This window comes from Chanodichthys erythropterus, chromosome 4 (assembly GCF_024489055.1).
Source record: "Chanodichthys erythropterus isolate Z2021 chromosome 4, ASM2448905v1, whole genome shotgun sequence".
NCBI lineage: Eukaryota > Metazoa > Chordata > Actinopteri > Cypriniformes > Xenocyprididae > Chanodichthys > Chanodichthys erythropterus.
The window spans coordinates 5,653,953-5,672,947 of record NC_090224.1 but is presented as its reverse complement, the minus strand read 5'-3'; the positions used below and the strand labels follow the sequence as shown (position 1 = coordinate 5,672,947).

General features: G+C 42.1%; 2 protein-coding genes across 2 annotated transcripts; both read right to left on the bottom strand.

The window, feature by feature from the left end:
• Positions 1-787: 787 nt before the first annotated feature.
• Positions 788-17,706, bottom strand: LOC137018936 (cytochrome P450 2J2-like). The gene is made up of 9 exons (XM_067383783.1): positions 17,478-17,706; positions 17,166-17,328; positions 6,178-6,327; positions 5,904-6,064; positions 5,642-5,818; positions 5,392-5,533; positions 5,106-5,293; positions 4,869-5,010; positions 788-1,506 (listed from the first exon to the last, which is right to left on the bottom strand). Exons 1-9 carry the CDS (start codon positions 17,667-17,669, stop codon positions 1,331-1,333), a joined length of 1,491 nt encoding a protein of 496 aa, XP_067239884.1. The 5' UTR covers positions 17,670-17,706; the 3' UTR covers positions 788-1,330.
• On the bottom strand, positions 6,246-15,650 carry LOC137018799 (uncharacterized). The gene is made up of 3 exons (XM_067383522.1): positions 15,385-15,650; positions 8,249-14,841; positions 6,246-7,705 (listed from the first exon to the last, which is right to left on the bottom strand). Exon 2 carries the CDS (start codon positions 14,585-14,587, stop codon positions 8,588-8,590), a length of 6,000 nt encoding a protein of 1,999 aa, XP_067239623.1. The 5' UTR covers positions 14,588-14,841; positions 15,385-15,650; the 3' UTR covers positions 6,246-7,705; positions 8,249-8,587.
• Positions 17,707-18,995: the final 1,289 nt, after the last annotated feature.

Sequence of the window (18,995 nt, the reverse complement as noted above, 5' to 3'; positions counted from 1 at the left end):
TGTAATGAATTCTTTTTACATTTTAAGCAAATTATAGATAACCACTATGTTCAAAGTGTGTGTGTGTGTGTGTATGTGAGACAGGGAGATTTGCAATTTATGAATATAAACATTGAGCAGGATTATAGAGTACAGTACAATGGAGTACAAATAGAGTACAACAGAGTAAAGTCAATGACTGTATAACTTCATACTGTTCACAGATGCATCAGAAGAAGGAAGACAGTTTGCATTACATTTTACATTACAGTATGTATGTGATACTGTAGTGTAAACAGATTACCATAGAGATCACATTGTATCATTGTATGCTACATTACTTTAACTCACTCTTATAAAGGTCAACTACAGTATATATTCAATCATATGGCACAAACACTTTCTGCCAGCAAACTCTGTTCTAGCACAAAACCTCATGGACTTGTCATACTTCATCATACCTTTTGATAACACACTGGATAGATACTATTACAATCATTATGGATTCAATTACATAAGTTCGGTAACGTAAGTGTAAGGTCATACTTTTGTGTTTCAGTGATTAAACCAAATGTTTTTATTAAATATTGCAATAATCTTGTGTTTGAAACAATGATCATGTGAACTGAAAATGTGTATAACTGTAATGAAAGCATGGGATCAGGTTTTGAAAGAATGACTAGCTGTAACACAGCTAGTCATTCTTTCAAAACCTGATCCCATGCTTTCATTACAGTTATACACATTTTCAGTTCACATGATCATTGTTTCAAACACAAGATTATTGCAATATTTAATAAAAACAAGTGTGATCAGTTTGGATTTTTGTATTGAGTTTTGATAATTTTGTAAAGAGTTTTGATAATGTACACCTTGTGAAAGTATTACCAAAATGAAAACAAACAAAAAACTGTAAAGACAATAAAAGCTACATTTTCCACAGAGCATTCCGTATGTATACATTAGCTCAAATTATAGTCTACATTATATTATTCCATATTTTCAAAACGGTTTATTGTCCAAAGCAAATTACAAAACATTTTACCACAGGAGGGCAACTCTGGCCCTCAATATTCACTTTTGTGGATTATTGTCTCCAACAATAATCAAACATATCTGAACAAGGCAAGCTAATTAAGGTCTTCAAGATTACTAGAAAGCCGTATCAGGGTTGGAGGCAGCTAAAAACTGCAGGAAAGTGGATTTTAAGTTTTAATACTTTATTGTCCAAAATGTTTTTTATAGTATTTACAGTATCACAAATTTGTTTGTATTGCCTGTCTAAGACCTCTAAGACCCCTAAGTGAAGAATGAAAAATAACTTCACTGTGATTAGCCTATATCAGGGCCTTTATCGTGATACTGCACATAATTTATATGGTTTGGGACACCGAGTGGTCCCCAATCTGTAATCCAATTTGGGCTCCACACCTGCTGGTGAAGAGAAAGTGAAGCGTTGCAGCAGAGAGGAGAAAAACAGGAACAGCTCCATCCGTGCTAGCTGCTCCCCAGGACACACTCGCTTTCCTGAAATTAGATACAAAGCCACAATACCTTATGACTTGCACTTCTGCAAGTAAATGTGGATATAACTGTATGTATTCCAATAATATTCAAATTTTAATCTGCTAATTTATCAAAGAAGCACATTTCCACCCATAAAGGGGACATGGTGATGAGAAAGTGTTAAATAATTTCTTATTTCTTGGGCTTCACTTTTTGACTTTAATCATGTATCTAGACAAAACAAGAAGTAGTAGTCCTTGGACACACTGACACTCTCACACGTAACCAGAAGTTGAAGACACACACACATTTATGCACATACATTTCTTATTTGTTATTATATTTTGTGAAATGCAATACATATTAAGATTTGATTCATCACATGGGTTGAGGCACCTGTTTCTTAACTGATGACTGGGGTTACAAATATTCTACCTATTATTGAGATTTTGATCTAACGGAAAGATATAAGGAGGGAGAGAAATTATATTGCAATTCTGTCCCGACAAACTGACTTCACTAACAAAACTGTTGATTTAAATAATAATAAGACTGGAGTACTTTCGTCAGTGCCGGCCCTAGCCTCTTTGGTGCCCTAGGCAAGATTTTTTTTTGGCGCCCCATTATATTGCGATTTATCCAAAGGGGCGAATCTACAAAATTATTTATAGGGTGGCAAAGGGGTGGCAACACCAAAGCAAGCGCTCATGTATAGTTTTTGGAGATGTATAGCCTTACATACACAATTGTGTTCACAAACATTGCATTACCAGAAAGTATCTATAAACTGTATGAAATTAATAAATAAGAAAATTTCAATATCCATCATGGCACCAAGTAAACACTATATGAAAAACTTCTAAATGAGTCTGAGCTTGTATCACTAAAGGAGATGAGCAGTTTTATTAATACTACACAGGCTACTTCAATGGTATAAATCACATTTTAGTGCACGTTAAAGAGCAACAAAACTATTTTTGAGTTTCTGTTAGGTGGGAATGTCTGTGTGTGTTCACCCAGAACACCCTATCAACCACATACTCTAGCAACACATCAGCAATTGCATAGCAAGAGCATAGCAACCACCCAGAATCTCTTAGCAACCACCTAGCAACACTTTAGCAATCACCCAGAACATCTATATTCTGGACTAACTGACCAAAGTTTTTACATTTTTAAACAAGACTTGAAGTTCGGTTTATGACAAGCCAACATAAATTTGTCCTTCAAACTTTTCAGTCTCTATTGTTTTTCATGAAACAATTCAACATTTTCTCACAGCTATACACCAACCTGCACAAACCTCAAACATCCAGGTCAAAATAAAATGTTCTAGTCAAAAACTTATTCTTGTCTGACAAAATCAAACTTTGGCATCAGATGACACACAAAACATAAATACACAGACTACTGCACTGCCCAGTAAACACTAGTGTTGTCATTGTTAAACGTTTTGAGAAATGTGTCTTTGTTTTGAGAACTGAACGAATGGTTTGGGAAACTGGACCAACTGAATCACTTCTAATGTGTTATCAATCGAGAAAAGCTAAAATACGTTTAGATTCTTACCCCAACTCTGCTATTAGTTTCTGTAATCGGGATCTCCGTATTGATTTCATGTTATTGGTTCGTCGGATGGCAAAAATACCTTTATCCATGATGAAAGTGGAGCGGGCGGTCGCTGAATCAGCTTGCCAAAAAATTACGAAAATTAATCTGACATATTCGGATGGGACTACATTTCTCACATGACTTCTGAGTTAGCCGGGAAGCAGTAATTTTCCGATTCGCGTACAAATATGGGAAAAAAATCGCAGGTGAACTTGGCTGCGCTGTGTTTTGACTCTCAAAGAACCGGTTCATAAGAGTCATTTGTTAATGAAGCACACTGGGCGCGCTGCGTGCAACCATCATGCACAGTTTATTGAAAGACGTGTTTTCTTACTTTGTGTTACGCAATTTTTTTAGACATCATATTGAAAGGCCACTCCTGAAAAGCAGTACTTGAAACACTTACATATTTTATTCTGTGATAATTTTGGGGTGGCAAAGCTTTTTCTTAGTGACACCCCGTGCCACCCCGGTAGATCCGCCCCTGTCCACACATCCGACCTCTTTGGCGCCCCCTAGCGAGATTGCGCCCTTAGCACTTGCCTATACTGCCTATATAAGGGGCCGGCTCTGACTTTCGTCAAAGAACGCAGATGTTTTGTGAACACAAAGGTTTTGTCAGAAAATGAGAAAAAGAAGAAGAAAAGTTTCTTGGGGGAATGCAAACATTTTGCAAATTACAAAGTTTCTCGGGGGAACGCAAAAGTTTTGTGAGCATTGAAATATAATTTTTCCTCGCATCTCATGTTTTTCGCATTACTATGTTCCCCTTTGGGGCTCTGTATAGCCGCGTTTCCACAACAGGAACTTTCCAGAGGAACTAGGGACTTTGGGGTGGTACTCAGTGTGTTTCGACCGCAGGAACCAGGGTCTAAATGAATACCCAGGTAAAAATTTCCCCCTCAGAAAGTGCCTTTCCAGAGATTTCGAGGTGGGATTTGGGCGCTGAACATGTTAATTTGAATAGTTCACGCAGCATTTTCATTGGTTGACTAAGTTCATGCAGCATTTTATTTCAACCACCAAGTCTGTTGCGGTAGTGCATGCAGTAAGAGTTGTTTGCTATTTGAATCAACAGTTTGTTTTGCGCAATCCTACGTCACCGGACTTAATCTTCATGGTACTTAGATCGTGATGGAAACGCAGACAGCAACAGGTCTGGGGGGAAAAAGTTCCTGGGACAAATTGTTTCAGGTAATTTCGGTGGAAAAGCGGCTTATGTTTTTGTCACACGTCCTGATTTTGCCGAGTTAGATGTGTTCCTGGGTCAACATATTTTGTTGATCCTGGAACAACATTCCTGTCCAAAAATTTAGTACCCCTACCCATAAACCTAAGTTATCCCTAAAATTAGAGGGGAATGAGAAGTGAATAACACTGATGTAGAAGCACCTAACCCTGATTGTAAACCTAAACCTGACTTAAAATGTAAACTTGTCCCTCAAATCTGATTGGATGAATGGAATGTTGCTCCAGGATGACCAAAGATGTTGATCCAGTAACATGTTGTACTTGGTACTCAGGTTCTTCATTTTGGCATGAGTAAATAAAATAAAATGGTATTGTGAGAAAGTTTATACTTTGACTGTCATGTTTGGTGCCAAGTCATATTGGTTAGGTAAAGTCACAACATGAAATAGTTCTGAGGTACAAAGTCAGAATAAGTCGAACACTTTTTGTAGGGCTATGGAAAATTAAGCTTGGCTATCATCACAACACTGGAAATTGTCAAAATATATCAGTCGATTTTCTAGAAAGGAGTTTTCCTGTACCTAAAGAAAAGGGTAAAAAGGCATCTCTCCTCCTAAATTTGCCCTCAGCATCCAGGAAGTGACCCGGGTTAAAAGAGTGAGGCGTCTCCCACTCGGACTCATCAAACAGCACTGATGTCAAACTGCCAATCACAGCTGTGCCCTACAGAATCAAATTGTTTATTAAGGAACAGTGGTAACTTAGCAACTTTAGTCAATCAATCAATCAATCAATCAATCAGTCACGTCCTACTGTACCTTTGGAATGAAGTATTTTCCTATCTGAGTATCTTCCACAGTAGCACGTGGGAAATTTAATGGGGCAATATTTCCAATCCTCTGTATCTCATGAATGACAGCATTGGTGAAGGGCATGTTGTCCCTGTCTGATAAAGATGGCTGCCGTGACCCTCCCACAACATGATCAATCTCCTCCTGAACTTTGGCTGAAGATACACAGTAGAGATAGTCCAAAACAAAATTGAGAGTGTGTATATTACTTTTTATGTGCATTTATATGTCATTTCTCACAGTAAGCTCTTACCCTGTATCTCAGGATATTTGATCATGTAGAGAAGACCCCAGTACAGAGTGGTGGAGGTAGTCTCAGTTCCTGCTACAAACAGATCCAGAGTACAGATGCACAAGTTCTCCACATCAAACCCAGCAGCTGTGTCGTCCTTAAGCTAAACAACATGAATGAGAGGCATTTCAATTCAATAGCCATACATTAGTATTACTAGAGCATTTTCATGCCAGCACACTTACTGACTCCCCCTCAGAAAAGGTCTTACATTTTCCATCTCAGCAAGGAAGCAGTCAATGTAGTCTCTTGGATTTGATGGATCAAAATTCACTCTGTGTGCATTCACCTTCTCTTTGACAAAGTCAATCACTCTCTTCCACTGAGCAGACATTTTCTTGTGTGGACCAGGCAGTCGCCGCATGAGCCATGGGAAGGAGTTGTAAAGCTAAATGGTTACAAAATGCTTCAGTTGAGCAATGAAGAAAGATACTAATAAAGGCAAAATTAACATGTTAAAAGAAAAAGTTTACTTGAGCCCAGAAGCTTCCATCCAGAAAGACAGTTTCATTGATGTTCTTCAACATAGACTGGAAGTCATGGTCACTGTACTCAAATCGATTCCCAAACACAAGCACACAGATCACATTTGAGACAGCGTTGTTCAGCAGGATTTGAGGGTCAAAGGGTTGACCTGAAAATATTATCATAACTGTGAAGTAACCACACTATGCATCCAATTCTAAATGTTTTTAGAATAACAAGGTTAGTTTCAGTTCTTTTCATTCCACAAACTTCAATACACACCATTCTCATTTGAAAAGGCCTCATTCAGAAAGCGACATTCAAGATGGACAGATGGCTCCAGGCTTTTCTTTCCCAATCCGAAGTTTCGAAGAGTTGAGAGTGCAAATCTCCTCTGATGCTTCCATTTATATCCCCTGGCAGCAACTAAACCTGTTTGCAACACATTTAATACTTTCCCATTTCACAATACTTATAGCAATTTTACACAGACATAATATTTGGAGAGAAACTGAAAATGTTGTTCTTCTCCAGTGTTACCTCAATCTAACACTGTGTCTACACCAGACGCGACTGTTGTTACATCATGCCGCAGCAGCTTCATGCTGTCTACACTGAATGCGACAATTCCATTCGTGTCTGATTCATATCTGAAGTAGTGTGAGGGCTTTGAGTACATCAAAAATAGTACAGGGCATCAGTTTACTGTTGGGGCATCACTGATTAGGAGCCAAGCAAAGACGTGTGTTTCTTCTTCGTCTGCTCGAATCTATGACACTTGCGGAAAAGTTATGAAATTTGGCAGACAGAAGACTCGCAGCAAATTTGGAGTTTCAAACCCTCTAGCACCACCAACAGCTCAAAATTTCACTCATGTTTATGCTAACAATCTTGTACTGTAAGGGCTAGAAACAAAATTATTTTTTCCTCTGATTCATTGGAGATTTTGACAAAGACTATAGACCTTTTTCACACTTCCGGGTTTTTGGCTTCCGGAATGAGCCACGCAGTGTAAAAGATTTTCCGGTTACAGTGATAGATAGCCTCGATCAGAACCAGTTCGGGAATCAAAGTCGTTTTACGAATTAAATGTCTTGAAAATGTTTGAACGGCCTTGGTGAATTATTGGTGAGACTACAGAGCTCGCATTAAGAGCTAAATTTAATAAATAATTTGAAGTGATGGCGGTTAAACTGGTTATATTCTTCGTTTATGTTTGGCGCGGCTGTGCATTATCGCGCTCCATGTGCTGTAAAGACAGTGTCTGTGTCTAAACGTGCATACTATGTGACATTATTAATATTCAGTACTATTTAGGGTGGATAGTATGCACATAATGAGATGTATCGAGTGTTTTTAGCGACGTGCTGGGGAAATGATCGACTGGTAGATCCCTTATCACACAAGCCTGATCCTCTGATTCGTGAAGCAGGACTGCTCGCACCATGATATTTCTGGATATAAACACTTCAGTCATCTCTCACTCATTTTCCTGTCATCATCATCTTAAAGTGTGTTTTATGCGCAGCATTGTTGTGCTATTGCAACATGCAAAGACTGATAGTTGTGTACAGTGTGGTTTTGGAAATTATGTCTTTGAAGTGAAGATAATGGGTAGACGCTCAGTCTAGGTGCTAATTCTGGGTTTATCACCAGGTTCACTCAGGTGTGTCGGCCAGAACACCACTTAAGGCCAAATATTCCAGAGTATGAAATGAAGAGCGGAGAGATAATTCTTATTATTCTGTTTATTCCTCCTCTTTCTTGTAGGAGTGAGTTTTAAAGGTGAGTGTAATTTCGAGTGTGGTTTCTATAAAGAGAGAACAAATACAAATGAATAAAGGAAACATATGCATACACTCATTCCTCCTTAAGCACTAATACACATTACAAACATAAAATAAACAGTAGTCAGAATATGACTATATCTCTTAAACCCTAAAATGTAAGCAGAGAGAAAGGATTCAAACACTTCTCAGATTTTCTACCATGCATTAAGTGATCAATAACGTAGATAGAACTTACTGTCATCTATATACTTTAAAGCATCAATAGCGGTCCAGATAATGATATTTAACACCACTTCATATTTTACTCAGCCACAGAGTACTTAACATTCATAACAACAAGTATTGAATAAAGTATAAACATGTCTGAACACGATGTGACCCATTTAACCCGACGTGCTGAGTCAGGTGGACCGAAGCTAGAAAGTAACGTACGAACGTGGATATATTTAACACAACGGTCGTGTAACGACCCTTAAACTCCTAACTCTCATCCATATCGAATATCAGAAATAACAGCTGTCAAAGAAATACAATATCACGAGTAATGCAGCAGATTTACTTACTTTTCTCATTCACGCACACGCTGAGGAAAGTGTCACTCACAATTATAATTTTACCGACCGATGATCTCTATCATACTGAATACTAACTGCGTGACAACCGACTGACCATCTCTATCGTACTGCATACTACTGTGCGACGTCAGATATAATATACAAACCAGAGCGCGCCTTTGCTACCCTATTACAAGCACTGAATAAACGGGAGTAAAAGTGAAACATAAAGCACGTTATGGTCAACTGTACTAAATAATAGCAACACTAACATAACTTTGGGGCCTTTTTTACAGCCGCCCCCAAATGTATGTAATACATTTGCTCATCACTAAAGGCAACAAAGTTCTATGGCTGGGGTGTAGTGGCAGGAGAGAAACCATCTCCATCTTCTCCAGAAGGAAGTGCAGGGAGAACAACCAGCCTGGCAACTGGCCGGGTGTAGATTCTCTCCTTCACCTTTACATCAGCGGACCTGATGTGCCCGTCAGGGCTGGGATGAGTCTTGACTACTTTTCCAATGGGCCAGAGGGCCCTCGGAAGATGCGGATCAGCGATCATCACTACACAGTCCCCTGCAATATCGGCTGGTGTAGCCTGCCACTTCTGGCGAGCTTGTAGACTCGGCACATAGAGTCGGATGAAACGGGCCCAGAAGTGATCAGCCAAGATTTGGGAGTGCTTCCAACGCCGGCGACAGATGAGCTCACTTTCGGGGTAGACTACCTGAGGTAGCGAACCATCAGGCCGCCCCATGAGAAGAACACTGGGAGTCACTGGATCTGGGTCGCTGGCATCTGAAGACACATAACCCAAGGGTTTACTGTTAAGGATCCCTTCCACCTCAGTAAGTACGGTCCGAAGCACTTCTTCTGGAACAGGCTGAGCACCGACTGTGGCATAGAGTGCGCTCTTAACTGAGCGTATCTCCCTCTCCCACACCCCTCCGAAATGGGGAGCTGCTGGGGGGTTAAAGCGGAAGGAGATCTTCTGTGGTGCAAGGAGATGTTGTAGTTCTTTAGACATTTCAACGAAAGTTTCACGGAGTTCCCGCTCACCTCCCTTGAAATTTGTCCCCTGATCAGAGAACAGCTCTGCAGGTGTTCCTCTACGGGCAATAAACCGACGAAGGGACATCAGAAAAGCATCCGTATCAATAGCGGTAAGGAGGTCCAAGTGCACCGCCCTAGTTGTGAGGCACTTGAAAATGATCCCCCATCTCTTCTCCCGGCGCCGGCCCACTTTGATCTCAAATGGCCCAAAGCAGTCCATCCCCGTAGAATAGAAAGCAGGCTTGAAAAGGCGCAGACGGGCTGATGGCAGGTCTGCCATCTTCGGCACTGTAGGTTTTGCCCTCCATCGTCGACAGTCAGCGCAGCTATACTGGTAGCGCCGGATAGCCTCACGCCCTCGCAGGATCCAGAAGGAGCGTCGAAGCTCGGCGAACACCCGCTCTGGTCCTGGGTGGCGGAGGCGGTTATCAAAGTCTTGAATCAAGAGCGTAGCTACTCGATGACCTGGGTCCAAGATGACTGGATGAAGAGTGGTCAGTTCTAAGCCTTCTGCTCGACGGAGTCGTCCTCCAACACGAATGAGCTCTCCCTTTCCATCCAGCTCTGGAGACAGCGTGCGAAGTCGACTGTAGCTGGGGACGGGTTTACCAGCTTTCAGGAGGCTGTACTCCTGCTGAAAACTATCCCTCTGAGCCCTCTGAAGTATTAACTGTTCAGCCTGTCGGTAGTCTTCAGCTGTGGGCTTATCATTAGAGTTGGCTGCCCCATGCAGCTCCTGCACTGTCCCTTCCAACAACTCCTTCCACGAGCCGTATTGGCCCAGGTCTGAAGTTGCCTGGCTTGATGCAACGGCGGCGACCCCACAGAAGATAGGCTTGCGTAGCTCTGAGGTATCTTCTGTTTGGTCAACAGTGGGGTCCTCTGGCCATGAGACTGGACTGTTCAGGAGGAAGGCTGGTCCCAGGCTCCATCTATTTGGCTGAATAAGCTCTCGCAGCTTCTTTCCACGTGTTACGTCATCCGCAGGGTTTCTTGCGGTATCAACATATCTCCAGGCATGCCCGTCAGTCAGCTCCTGTATCTCTGCCACGCGGGTGCCCACAAAGACCTTGAACCGGCAGGATTCTGACCTCAGCCATGTCAGCACCGTTGTGGAATCTGACCAAAGGGTTGTCTGATCAATGTGGATGGTAAGCTCCCTCTTCAGCACCTGAGAGAGCTGTGCACCAGTAAGGGCAGCACAGAGTTCTAATCGGGGCATAGAGTGAAATCGCTTAGGAGCGACTCTGGAACGGGCCATCAGGAATGACAGATACACTTCACCATGTCGGTCAGTGGTCCGGAGGTACGCCACTGAACCATACGCCTCTTCTGAGGCGTCACAAAATACATGCACCTCTCTCTGAAGACCGGAGATGTCCACAGACTTTGACAAGTATGGGCGGGGCAGGGTGACTTGAGGTAAGACTTGTAGTTCTTCTTCCCAGTCTTTCCATTGCTGCAGAAGCTCCTGCGGTAGTAGTGGATCATCCCATCCCCTGTGTTTGTCCCAAAGGTGTCGGACGATTATCTTAGCCCTGGTGGTGTAGGGTAGGATGAAGCCCAATGGATCGTACTGACTCGCCAGCACCTTGTAGATATTACGCATCGTGGGGACACCGTACTCCACATGACGATGCTTGTAACCAAGAACATCAGTGTGGAAGAGCCAGCTTAGCCCTAGAGTAGATTCTGGGGTATCGATCTTGTTCTGAGCCAGCCACAACTCAACACTAGCAGAGCAGCTCTCTTCTGGTAGGTGACTTATTACACCTGGTTCATTGCTGGCCCACTGACGTAGATCGAAGCCTGCAGACGCAAGAATGGCTCGTAGTTTGTCGACTAAATGCCTCGCTTCAGCAATTGTGGGAACACTCTGGAGGCAGTTATCTACATAAAAACATTTCTGAACTGATATCCTCACATCTTCATCTGGCTGGCTGTTATCAGAGACATGGCGCTGTAAGGCGAATGTGGCACAGCAGGGGCTACATGTTGTACCAAACGGTAGCACCTGCCACTCGTACACTGCAGGAGGTCCTTCTTGACTGATGTCGCGCCAAAGAAATCTGAGCAGAGCACGATCCTCTGGGAGGAGGCGAACTTGGTGGAACATGCCTCTAATGTCTCCGCTAACTGCAACTGCATGCTCTCGGAATCTTAGCAGAACTCCCAGTAGTGATGCTCCTAAGGTCGGCCCAGGCAGTAGATGGTCGTTGAGGTTCTGCCCTCGATACTGATAGGAGCAGTTGAATACCAGCCTATTCTTGCCATTATGGCTCACCATATGGTGAGGGATATACCATTCCTCACAACCTTCCTTGTCTGAAACTTTCGGTCCACACTTGATGACAGAGCCTGCCTTTATTAATTTCTCCATCTCCACTCTGTAGGCTTCTGCTCGTGCAGGATCTCTGGCAAGTCGCCTCTCTACACTTCGTAAACAGGGCATGACGGCTTCTTTGGTAGCCTGAAAGAGCGGCATGTCTTTCCGGCGGAGCAGTGGGGTTGCGTAACGGAGAATGCCATCAACCTCTACCCTGATGGTTTTGGTCTCCAGGATGCTGATGGCCTCTTGGTCCTGCCTTGAACGAGTAACTAGTTTCTCGCTTCTGAATGGAACAATGTCGACCTGCCATAATCTCTCAACATGTTTCATAAGCTCGCTCGCCTGGGGTGTTACTGTTGTAAATAGACACTGCTGTGATTGGGCGTGGTGATGGACTACACTCGATGGGCCCTGCAGAGTCCAGCCCAGCCTTGTGCGGATGGCAGCAGGCCCACCTGGAGGTCCCAATCTGACAGGTTCAATGGGAGTGACGAGATGGGGATGGTCACTCCCAATGAGAAGCAGGGGTTTGACATTTATAAGAGTCCGTATGGGAAGGTCAGTGAGGTGCTTGTAGGTGTTCCGGAGTTGCTTCATGGGGTAAGTATGGGCAGCTAGTCCAATACGATCACTAGTGAATGCACCTGTAATCTTAAACTTGGTCTTTGGCGTTAATGGCGAAGAAATAAAGAACGACACTGATGCACCACGAAGTGTCTGCACTTCCTCTCTAATTGTACGTAGTGGTAGGTCCTCTTGAATCCCCTGCACACCTAGCTTCTCTGCAGCATCTGACAACAGCATAGTTCTCTCTGAACCGTCATCAAGTATGGCATAGGTGTTGATTGATTGGTCACCATGGTGAAGGCGGACTTTGACAACTTTCAGAAGGACCCGACTGCCTTCAGTGGGTCTGTCTAAATACAGAACCTCTGTTGTCCCCCTTGTGCCTTGGGTTTCCGCTGCCGGTGTTGACGCTGCCTCCTTGGATGACCTCATATTCACCTCATGCAGAACCTGGAGATGTTTCCCTTGGCAGAGGCTGCATGTCTTCTTTAAGTTGCACTGGGCCGCCTGGTGTGGCCGTGCACATCGCCAACACCTCCTGTTACTTTTTATCCATTCGGTCAGCTGATCCTTTGTTAGCCTGGATACCTCTGTGCACTGGCTAAGGTAGTGTTCCTCATTATTGCAGAATGGACAATATGGCTTGCTCTTGTTCCTTTTGAAGGAGCTGCTTGGAACTGGAGCCTCAGATTTCTTAGCAGTGTCCTTCACACCATGGAGGACAGTAGTAGGTTGCTTACCCTTCCTACCCTCATATCTGGCCACCGGCTTCTCCCGAGCTCCTCTCACAGCCAACTGTTCTTCGGAGTCCTGGCACCAAGACTCGTATTTCAACCAATCTGAAAGATTAGATAAGGTGTGGGTTTGTGTGCCCTGATGGTACATGCAGCGGCGAAACTCTGCTCTCTGCTCAGGCGGCAGCTTGCTCAACAGACGAGCAACATGTGACCCACATTGTAGTTCCACTTCACCCTCGTGGCCTAGTGTCTTCAGCATCCCCACCAGTGATTGTATCTGGAGTGCAAACTTCTCAAATGCGGCAAAGTCTCCCCGCTTTATGTCTGGTGAGTCCATCACAGCAGCAATACGCCTCAGCGCTATCTGATGTGGCCGGCCGAACTTGTCATTGAGGGCAACCATTGTGTCTGAGAAGGGTGTTGGGGAGTTAAGGTAAGCATCTGCTATTAACCTGGCTTCTTCTAGTTGCAGGTGATCGACCAACACTTGATATTTAAACAGCTCAGATGCATCATGTGGTAGGAGGTTCTCCAATGAGATCTTGAGCCGCGCGAACTCACTTGGGTCCCGACTTGAGAAGTTGCGGATTGTTGGGCGTGGCCCACGGTAACTTGGCTCTGGGATGCTGTAGTTACGATCCTGAGGTGAGCTAAAAGGCGGGGGCTGTGTCCATGCCATGCCTGGATGTCGCTGTTGGGGCGTTAGGTTGAAGCCAAGCTCACTCCGTTGACCACCATAAGCAGTAGGGTACTTGGGCTCAGCTGAAGGTAATCTGTGTGGCTGCGGCAGAAACTGAACGGGCTTGAACCAGGGAGGTGGATGACGGGCAGTGTCCTCCCATGGCCTGGCGGTAGGAAGGGCCTCACGTGCTGAGTGAGTAACTTGTGGCTGGCCCACAAACATGTTAGGAGCTGTGGCTGGTGGTGCTTCTTCCTTAATTCTTGGAACCTCATCTATGCTACTGATAAGCGAGTGTGCTATAGGTGGGTCACTAGGGAGAGGCTCGTCCAATTCTGGGTCTGGCCATGGTGGTGGTGCAGGCCAATCATCCTCTTCCTCAGCTTTAGGTTCGCGTTCAACAGGTGGCCGTGGCGACGTCACCGTTAACTCTGGCTTTCTGGTATGAATAGAGGTTGGACTCTGCATGTTGCGAACAGCATCTACTAACTGTTTCATGTCTGCTCGCAATGCTCTAAGCTCGTCTAAGTCTGATGCCATGTCCCGCTGTGTCTGCTGCAGAAGGTGTCTTTCATGACGAATGTCATCTAACTCAACTCGGCTCTCCTCCTGTGGATGTATGGGGTGCAGCACTGAAGGCAGGGGAATAGAGTAATCTCGTAGTTGTTCCCTAAACTCTCTCTCTGGAAACCACTGGGGGGCTAGCTGATTCTTCTGGCTGGGCTGTTGGTTCTCCGCCCTATAGCCCAGGTCCATCTCCTGAAGAATAGCATCCCGCCTCTGCAGGCGAAGGGAAGAGTCATAAGGGGAGGTGAGGGGTGTCATCCTGGCATTTCCCTCCTGGTGAGTACTCTCTAATTCCTCTCGGTACCTCTCACCGATGTAGCCCCTATAATCAACCTCATAATCTGCATAGCGCACAGGTGGGCGAATGTGCCGTTTGGGACGTGCACCACAAACATCATACTCTGGATGTAATTCCATCTCTGACGTAAACCCAGTAATCCGGCTCGAAGGACCATCAATGAAGTGAAGATAATGGGTAGACGCTCAGTCTAGGTGCTAATTCTGGGTTTATCACCAGGTTCACTCAGGTGTGTCGGCCAGAACACCACTTAAGGCCAAATATTCCAGAGTATGAAATGAAGAGCGGAGAGATAATTCTTATTATTCTGTTTATTCCTCCTCTTTCTTGTAGGAGTGAGTTTTAAAGGTGAGTGTAATTTCGAGTGTGGTTTCTATAAAGAGAGAACAAATACAAATGAATAAAGGAAACATATGCATACACTCATTCCTCCTTAAGCACTAATACACATTACAAACATAAAATAAACAGTAGTCAGAATATGACTATATCTCTTAAACCCTAAAATGTAAGCAGAGAGAAAGGATTCAAACACTTCTCAGATTTTCTACCATGCATTAAGTGATCAATAACGTAGATAGAACTTACTGTCATCTATATACTTTAAAGCATCAATAGCGGTCCAGATAATGATATTTAACACCACTTCATATTTTACTCAGCCACAGAGTACTTAACATTCATAACAACAAGTATTGAATAAAGTATAAACATGTCTGAACACGATGTGACCCATTTAACCCGACGTGCTGAGTCAGGTGGACCGAAGCTAGAAAGTAACGTACGAACGTGGATATATTTAACACAACGGTCGTGTAACGACCCTTAAACTCCTAACTCTCATCCATATCGAATATCAGAAATAACAGCTGTCAAAGAAATACAATATCACGAGTAATGCAGCAGATTTACTTACTTTTCTCATTCACGCACACGCTGAGGAAAGTGTCACTCACAATTATAATTTTACCGACCGATGATCTCTATCATACTGAATACTAACTGCGTGACAACCGACTGACCATCTCTATCGTACTGCATACTACTGTGCGACGTCAGATATAATATACAAACCAGAGCGCGCCTTTGCTACCCTATTACAAGCACTGAATAAACGGGAGTAAAAGTGAAACATAAAGCACGTTATGGTCAACTGTACTAAATAATAGCAACACTAACATAACTTTGGGGCCTTTTTTACAGTCTTAGTTTAATCATTTTAATCGATCAGTATTAATTATAACATGCTTGAATGTGGGATGTGATGCCATATGAGACATGCTATATATTTTTTAAAACGTAGCTATTAAACTCACGACATTATTATGTATCTCACGACTTTATATCCCACATTAAAGTATATATTGGGAGTTATTTTTTTTAATTAATAAATTATATAAATGTTCGTAGTACGTAATACGATCTGGGAAATTGCTGAATGCGTAGCTGCATAGCCTTTGCTGTATGACAGCTGGTGATATAAATCCATCTTCCGGTAAATTCGATCAACGGTCTGAGTGGCTGTATAAGCTACAAACAAGTAGAAAATAATTTATTTGTAGATTATACAAAAGCTATTTGGAAAACAGACAAAACAGAAAAGGTAAGAAGCGATATTTGAGAAAAGAGCATATCAATGTAATAGCCGTAGACGCATAGCGGAACTAACTTTACCCTGCGTCACGTGATTTCCGATTCTTGTGAAAAAGGTCTATTAGAGCTGTGTGCAAATAGAGTGCTGCAGTGATTGCATTTTTTTTAGGGCAACCTGGAAGTTAGAATCGTATAGAACTGAAATAGGGTTTTTCCACTGGCTTTTGGATTATTGCAGAAAATAAGGTCTGTGACTAACAAATGCTTATGATTTAGACACGTTTTGCTTATTGTGATAATCTTCACAAATTAAAACAACTTCAAAAAAACAATTTTGAAGCATAAATACAATCTGCAGAAGTCAAAAGCTAAACGTAGGCTATAAACGAACTACACCACTGTTGCATGACTTCCAACGACTCTTTCAGTCTGTTTAAAAACATTTTACCTGAAAGTTTGAGTTATTATAGTTTGCAAGAGCATGATTTTAAACACAATGAGGTGTGTAGATGAGTTTACCTGCTTATTCTCGTCGCTTTATAATATTTATATAGAACCACTGTACTCACATGAACCGATTTAAATATGTTTTTAGTACCTTTATGGATCTTGAGAGAGGAAATGTCATTGCTCCCTATGGAGGCCTCACGGAGCCATCGGATTTCAAATAAAATATCTTAATTTGTGTTCCGAAGATTAACGAAGGTCTTACGGGTGTGGAACGGGATGAGGGTAAGTATAAATGACAGAATTTTCATTTTTGGGTGAACTAACCCTTTAATGACACTGGTCTCGATTCTTTGAGTCATACTGAGAACAAGCGTAGCAAATTATGCCATATTTGGTTGAAATTGATTAATTTTGAATTTCTTTTGTTTTTCAAGTACTATTTTGACTAAAATCATCTCAAATGTCTTTAATTGCTTATGTTGCAGTTGGTCTGAATGCTCCCGCAAAACTCCTCATTATGCCTCTACTCTTTCGCGTTCGTCTCCTTTGCTAGTCTCTTCTGTCTCGTCGCGCTGCTCGCGTCTGGTGTAGACAGGAGAAGTTACAGCAAATCATAACTTAATTATTTTTTAAAAATATATTTACAAGACTGACCTTTGTCTTCGGAAATGTCATTAATCATTGGTAACACCGGACGATCAGCGAGGTTATCACCCTGTTGTGTATAGACCTCCTTCACTCTTTTGTATCCGCTCAAAATAACAATTCTTGGTCCAAGAATTCGAATGTGTAAAATGTCTCCATATTTTTCTGCAAACTTCAAAATATGATTTGAAAATATACCATATAGAAATAAATAGGCTACTGCTGAAATTCAGCACACTTTTGATTTAAAATTTTGAATTAGGCTATATATACCGTCACAGATAACCAAACAAAAATACAATAAGGTTGCATTTAGCTTACCTTTGCCATCTGAAGATGAATCTTCGTATAATCGATGCGGTGAAGGTGTCCAATGATCGGTAAAGCCCATGGTCCAGGAGGAAAGTTTTTCGGCACTTTATGCCTGATATAATCACTCAACAGTAAAAACACACAAAAAAATATAAAAACAGCCTTGATATCGATCCACTCGTAAAGACGCAACAGGTCCATGGTGCTGCTTTTTTTGGACTGTTAGGCAGGTTCAGTGTTTGGATTAAGGTACAGCGAATAAATAACCCTAGATTTTTTTATGATGTTTACTCATTGGATTAATTTGATGTCCTTGGACTGCCTTTCTTGGCACAAATTCACTTGATGCTTTAAAAGGCTATTACGTAATATGCAGAATGTTTATCTGGAGCTTTCACCTTTCCTCTTCAGATATCAGCAATAAAATAATAATGTACCATTTTATTTAATACATATATGCAGAATGTTCACTGGAGCTTTCACCTTTCCTCTCCTTATTTAGTTTTCTTCCATTTGTTGGTTGTTTAAACAATATCAGCAATGAAATTATAACCTACCATTTTATTTACTGTTATAAGTATTCATATTTTTATAGCATCACAAGACAAGGTATGAAGGATACAACTTTTTTAATCAAAAACGTTAGTTTGAGTTTTTGTCTTGAACAAAGACAAAAAAAAAAAAAAAAAATGACAGAGCTTGTGCATTTTTAAGGGTTATGTCTGAAATGAAATTATTTTTAAAAGTCCTTATCCAGTAATTACAAATGACTGAGAAGGTCAGGAAATGTCATTGGTCAAATAAGTGTGGAAATCCTGAACATTTCAGAGGAATCCTGCTCATTATTTCATACTCGGATATCATATCAATACATTTTATTGCAAAAATTGTATACACTGCCCCCATTCCAATCCACCCATTTACCACAATGAATTACCCTCAATGACCATTCCCACAATTTTCCAAAAATAAAAGGATACATTATCTCTCTACATTTCTCAGAAACACACACAATCCATAATCACATATTTGTGTGTGCTAGTGTGTTAACGTGGCACTGCACATCATTTGTATTTGCTGGTGAAGAGAAAGTGAAGCGCTGCATCAGAGAGGAGAAAAACAAGAACAGCTCCATCTGTGCCAGCTGCTCCCCGAGACACACTCTCTTTCCTGAAAATCAAACAAAAACAATCTTTCTCCTGTGAATGAAAAAAACACACACCTATATTCTGTTTGAATCACATTTAGAAAGTTTGTTCATTTTACAGTTACTCTTAATGGATTCCTTTTTATGAGAAAGAAATATTAAGCTTTGCTTTTTGCTTTTTGCAGCACAACAATACAAAATCGTTATTTAAATTTAGATTAGTAAGACATATTTTTGTCCTGTACTCGAGAGGTAAGAAGGCATCTCTTCTCCTGAAAATGCCCTCTGCATCCAGGAAGTGACCCGGGTTAAAAGAGTGAGGCCTCATCAAACAGCACTGATGTCAAACTGCCCAAGACAACTGTGCCCTACAGAATCAA

Bases quoted from the DNA above. Each gene is read 5' to 3' on its own strand.
- LOC137018936 (XM_067383783.1), bottom strand. From the start codon at position 17,669: ATGGACCTGTTGCGTCTTTACGAGTGGATCGATATCAAGGCTGTTTTT. The intron at 6,065-6,177 runs GTGTGTATTGAA...TAATATTTTCAG, and splicing joins GGCCTTTTCAAATGAGAATG to GTCAACCCTTTGACCCTCAA. The intron at 5,534-5,641 runs GTAAGACCTTTT...CATGTTGTTTAG, and splicing joins TCCTTGCTGAGATGGAAAAT to CTTAAGGACGACACAGCTGC.
- LOC137018799 (XM_067383522.1), bottom strand. From the start codon at position 14,587: ATGGAATTACATCCAGAGTATGATGTTTGTGGTGCACGTCCCAAACGG.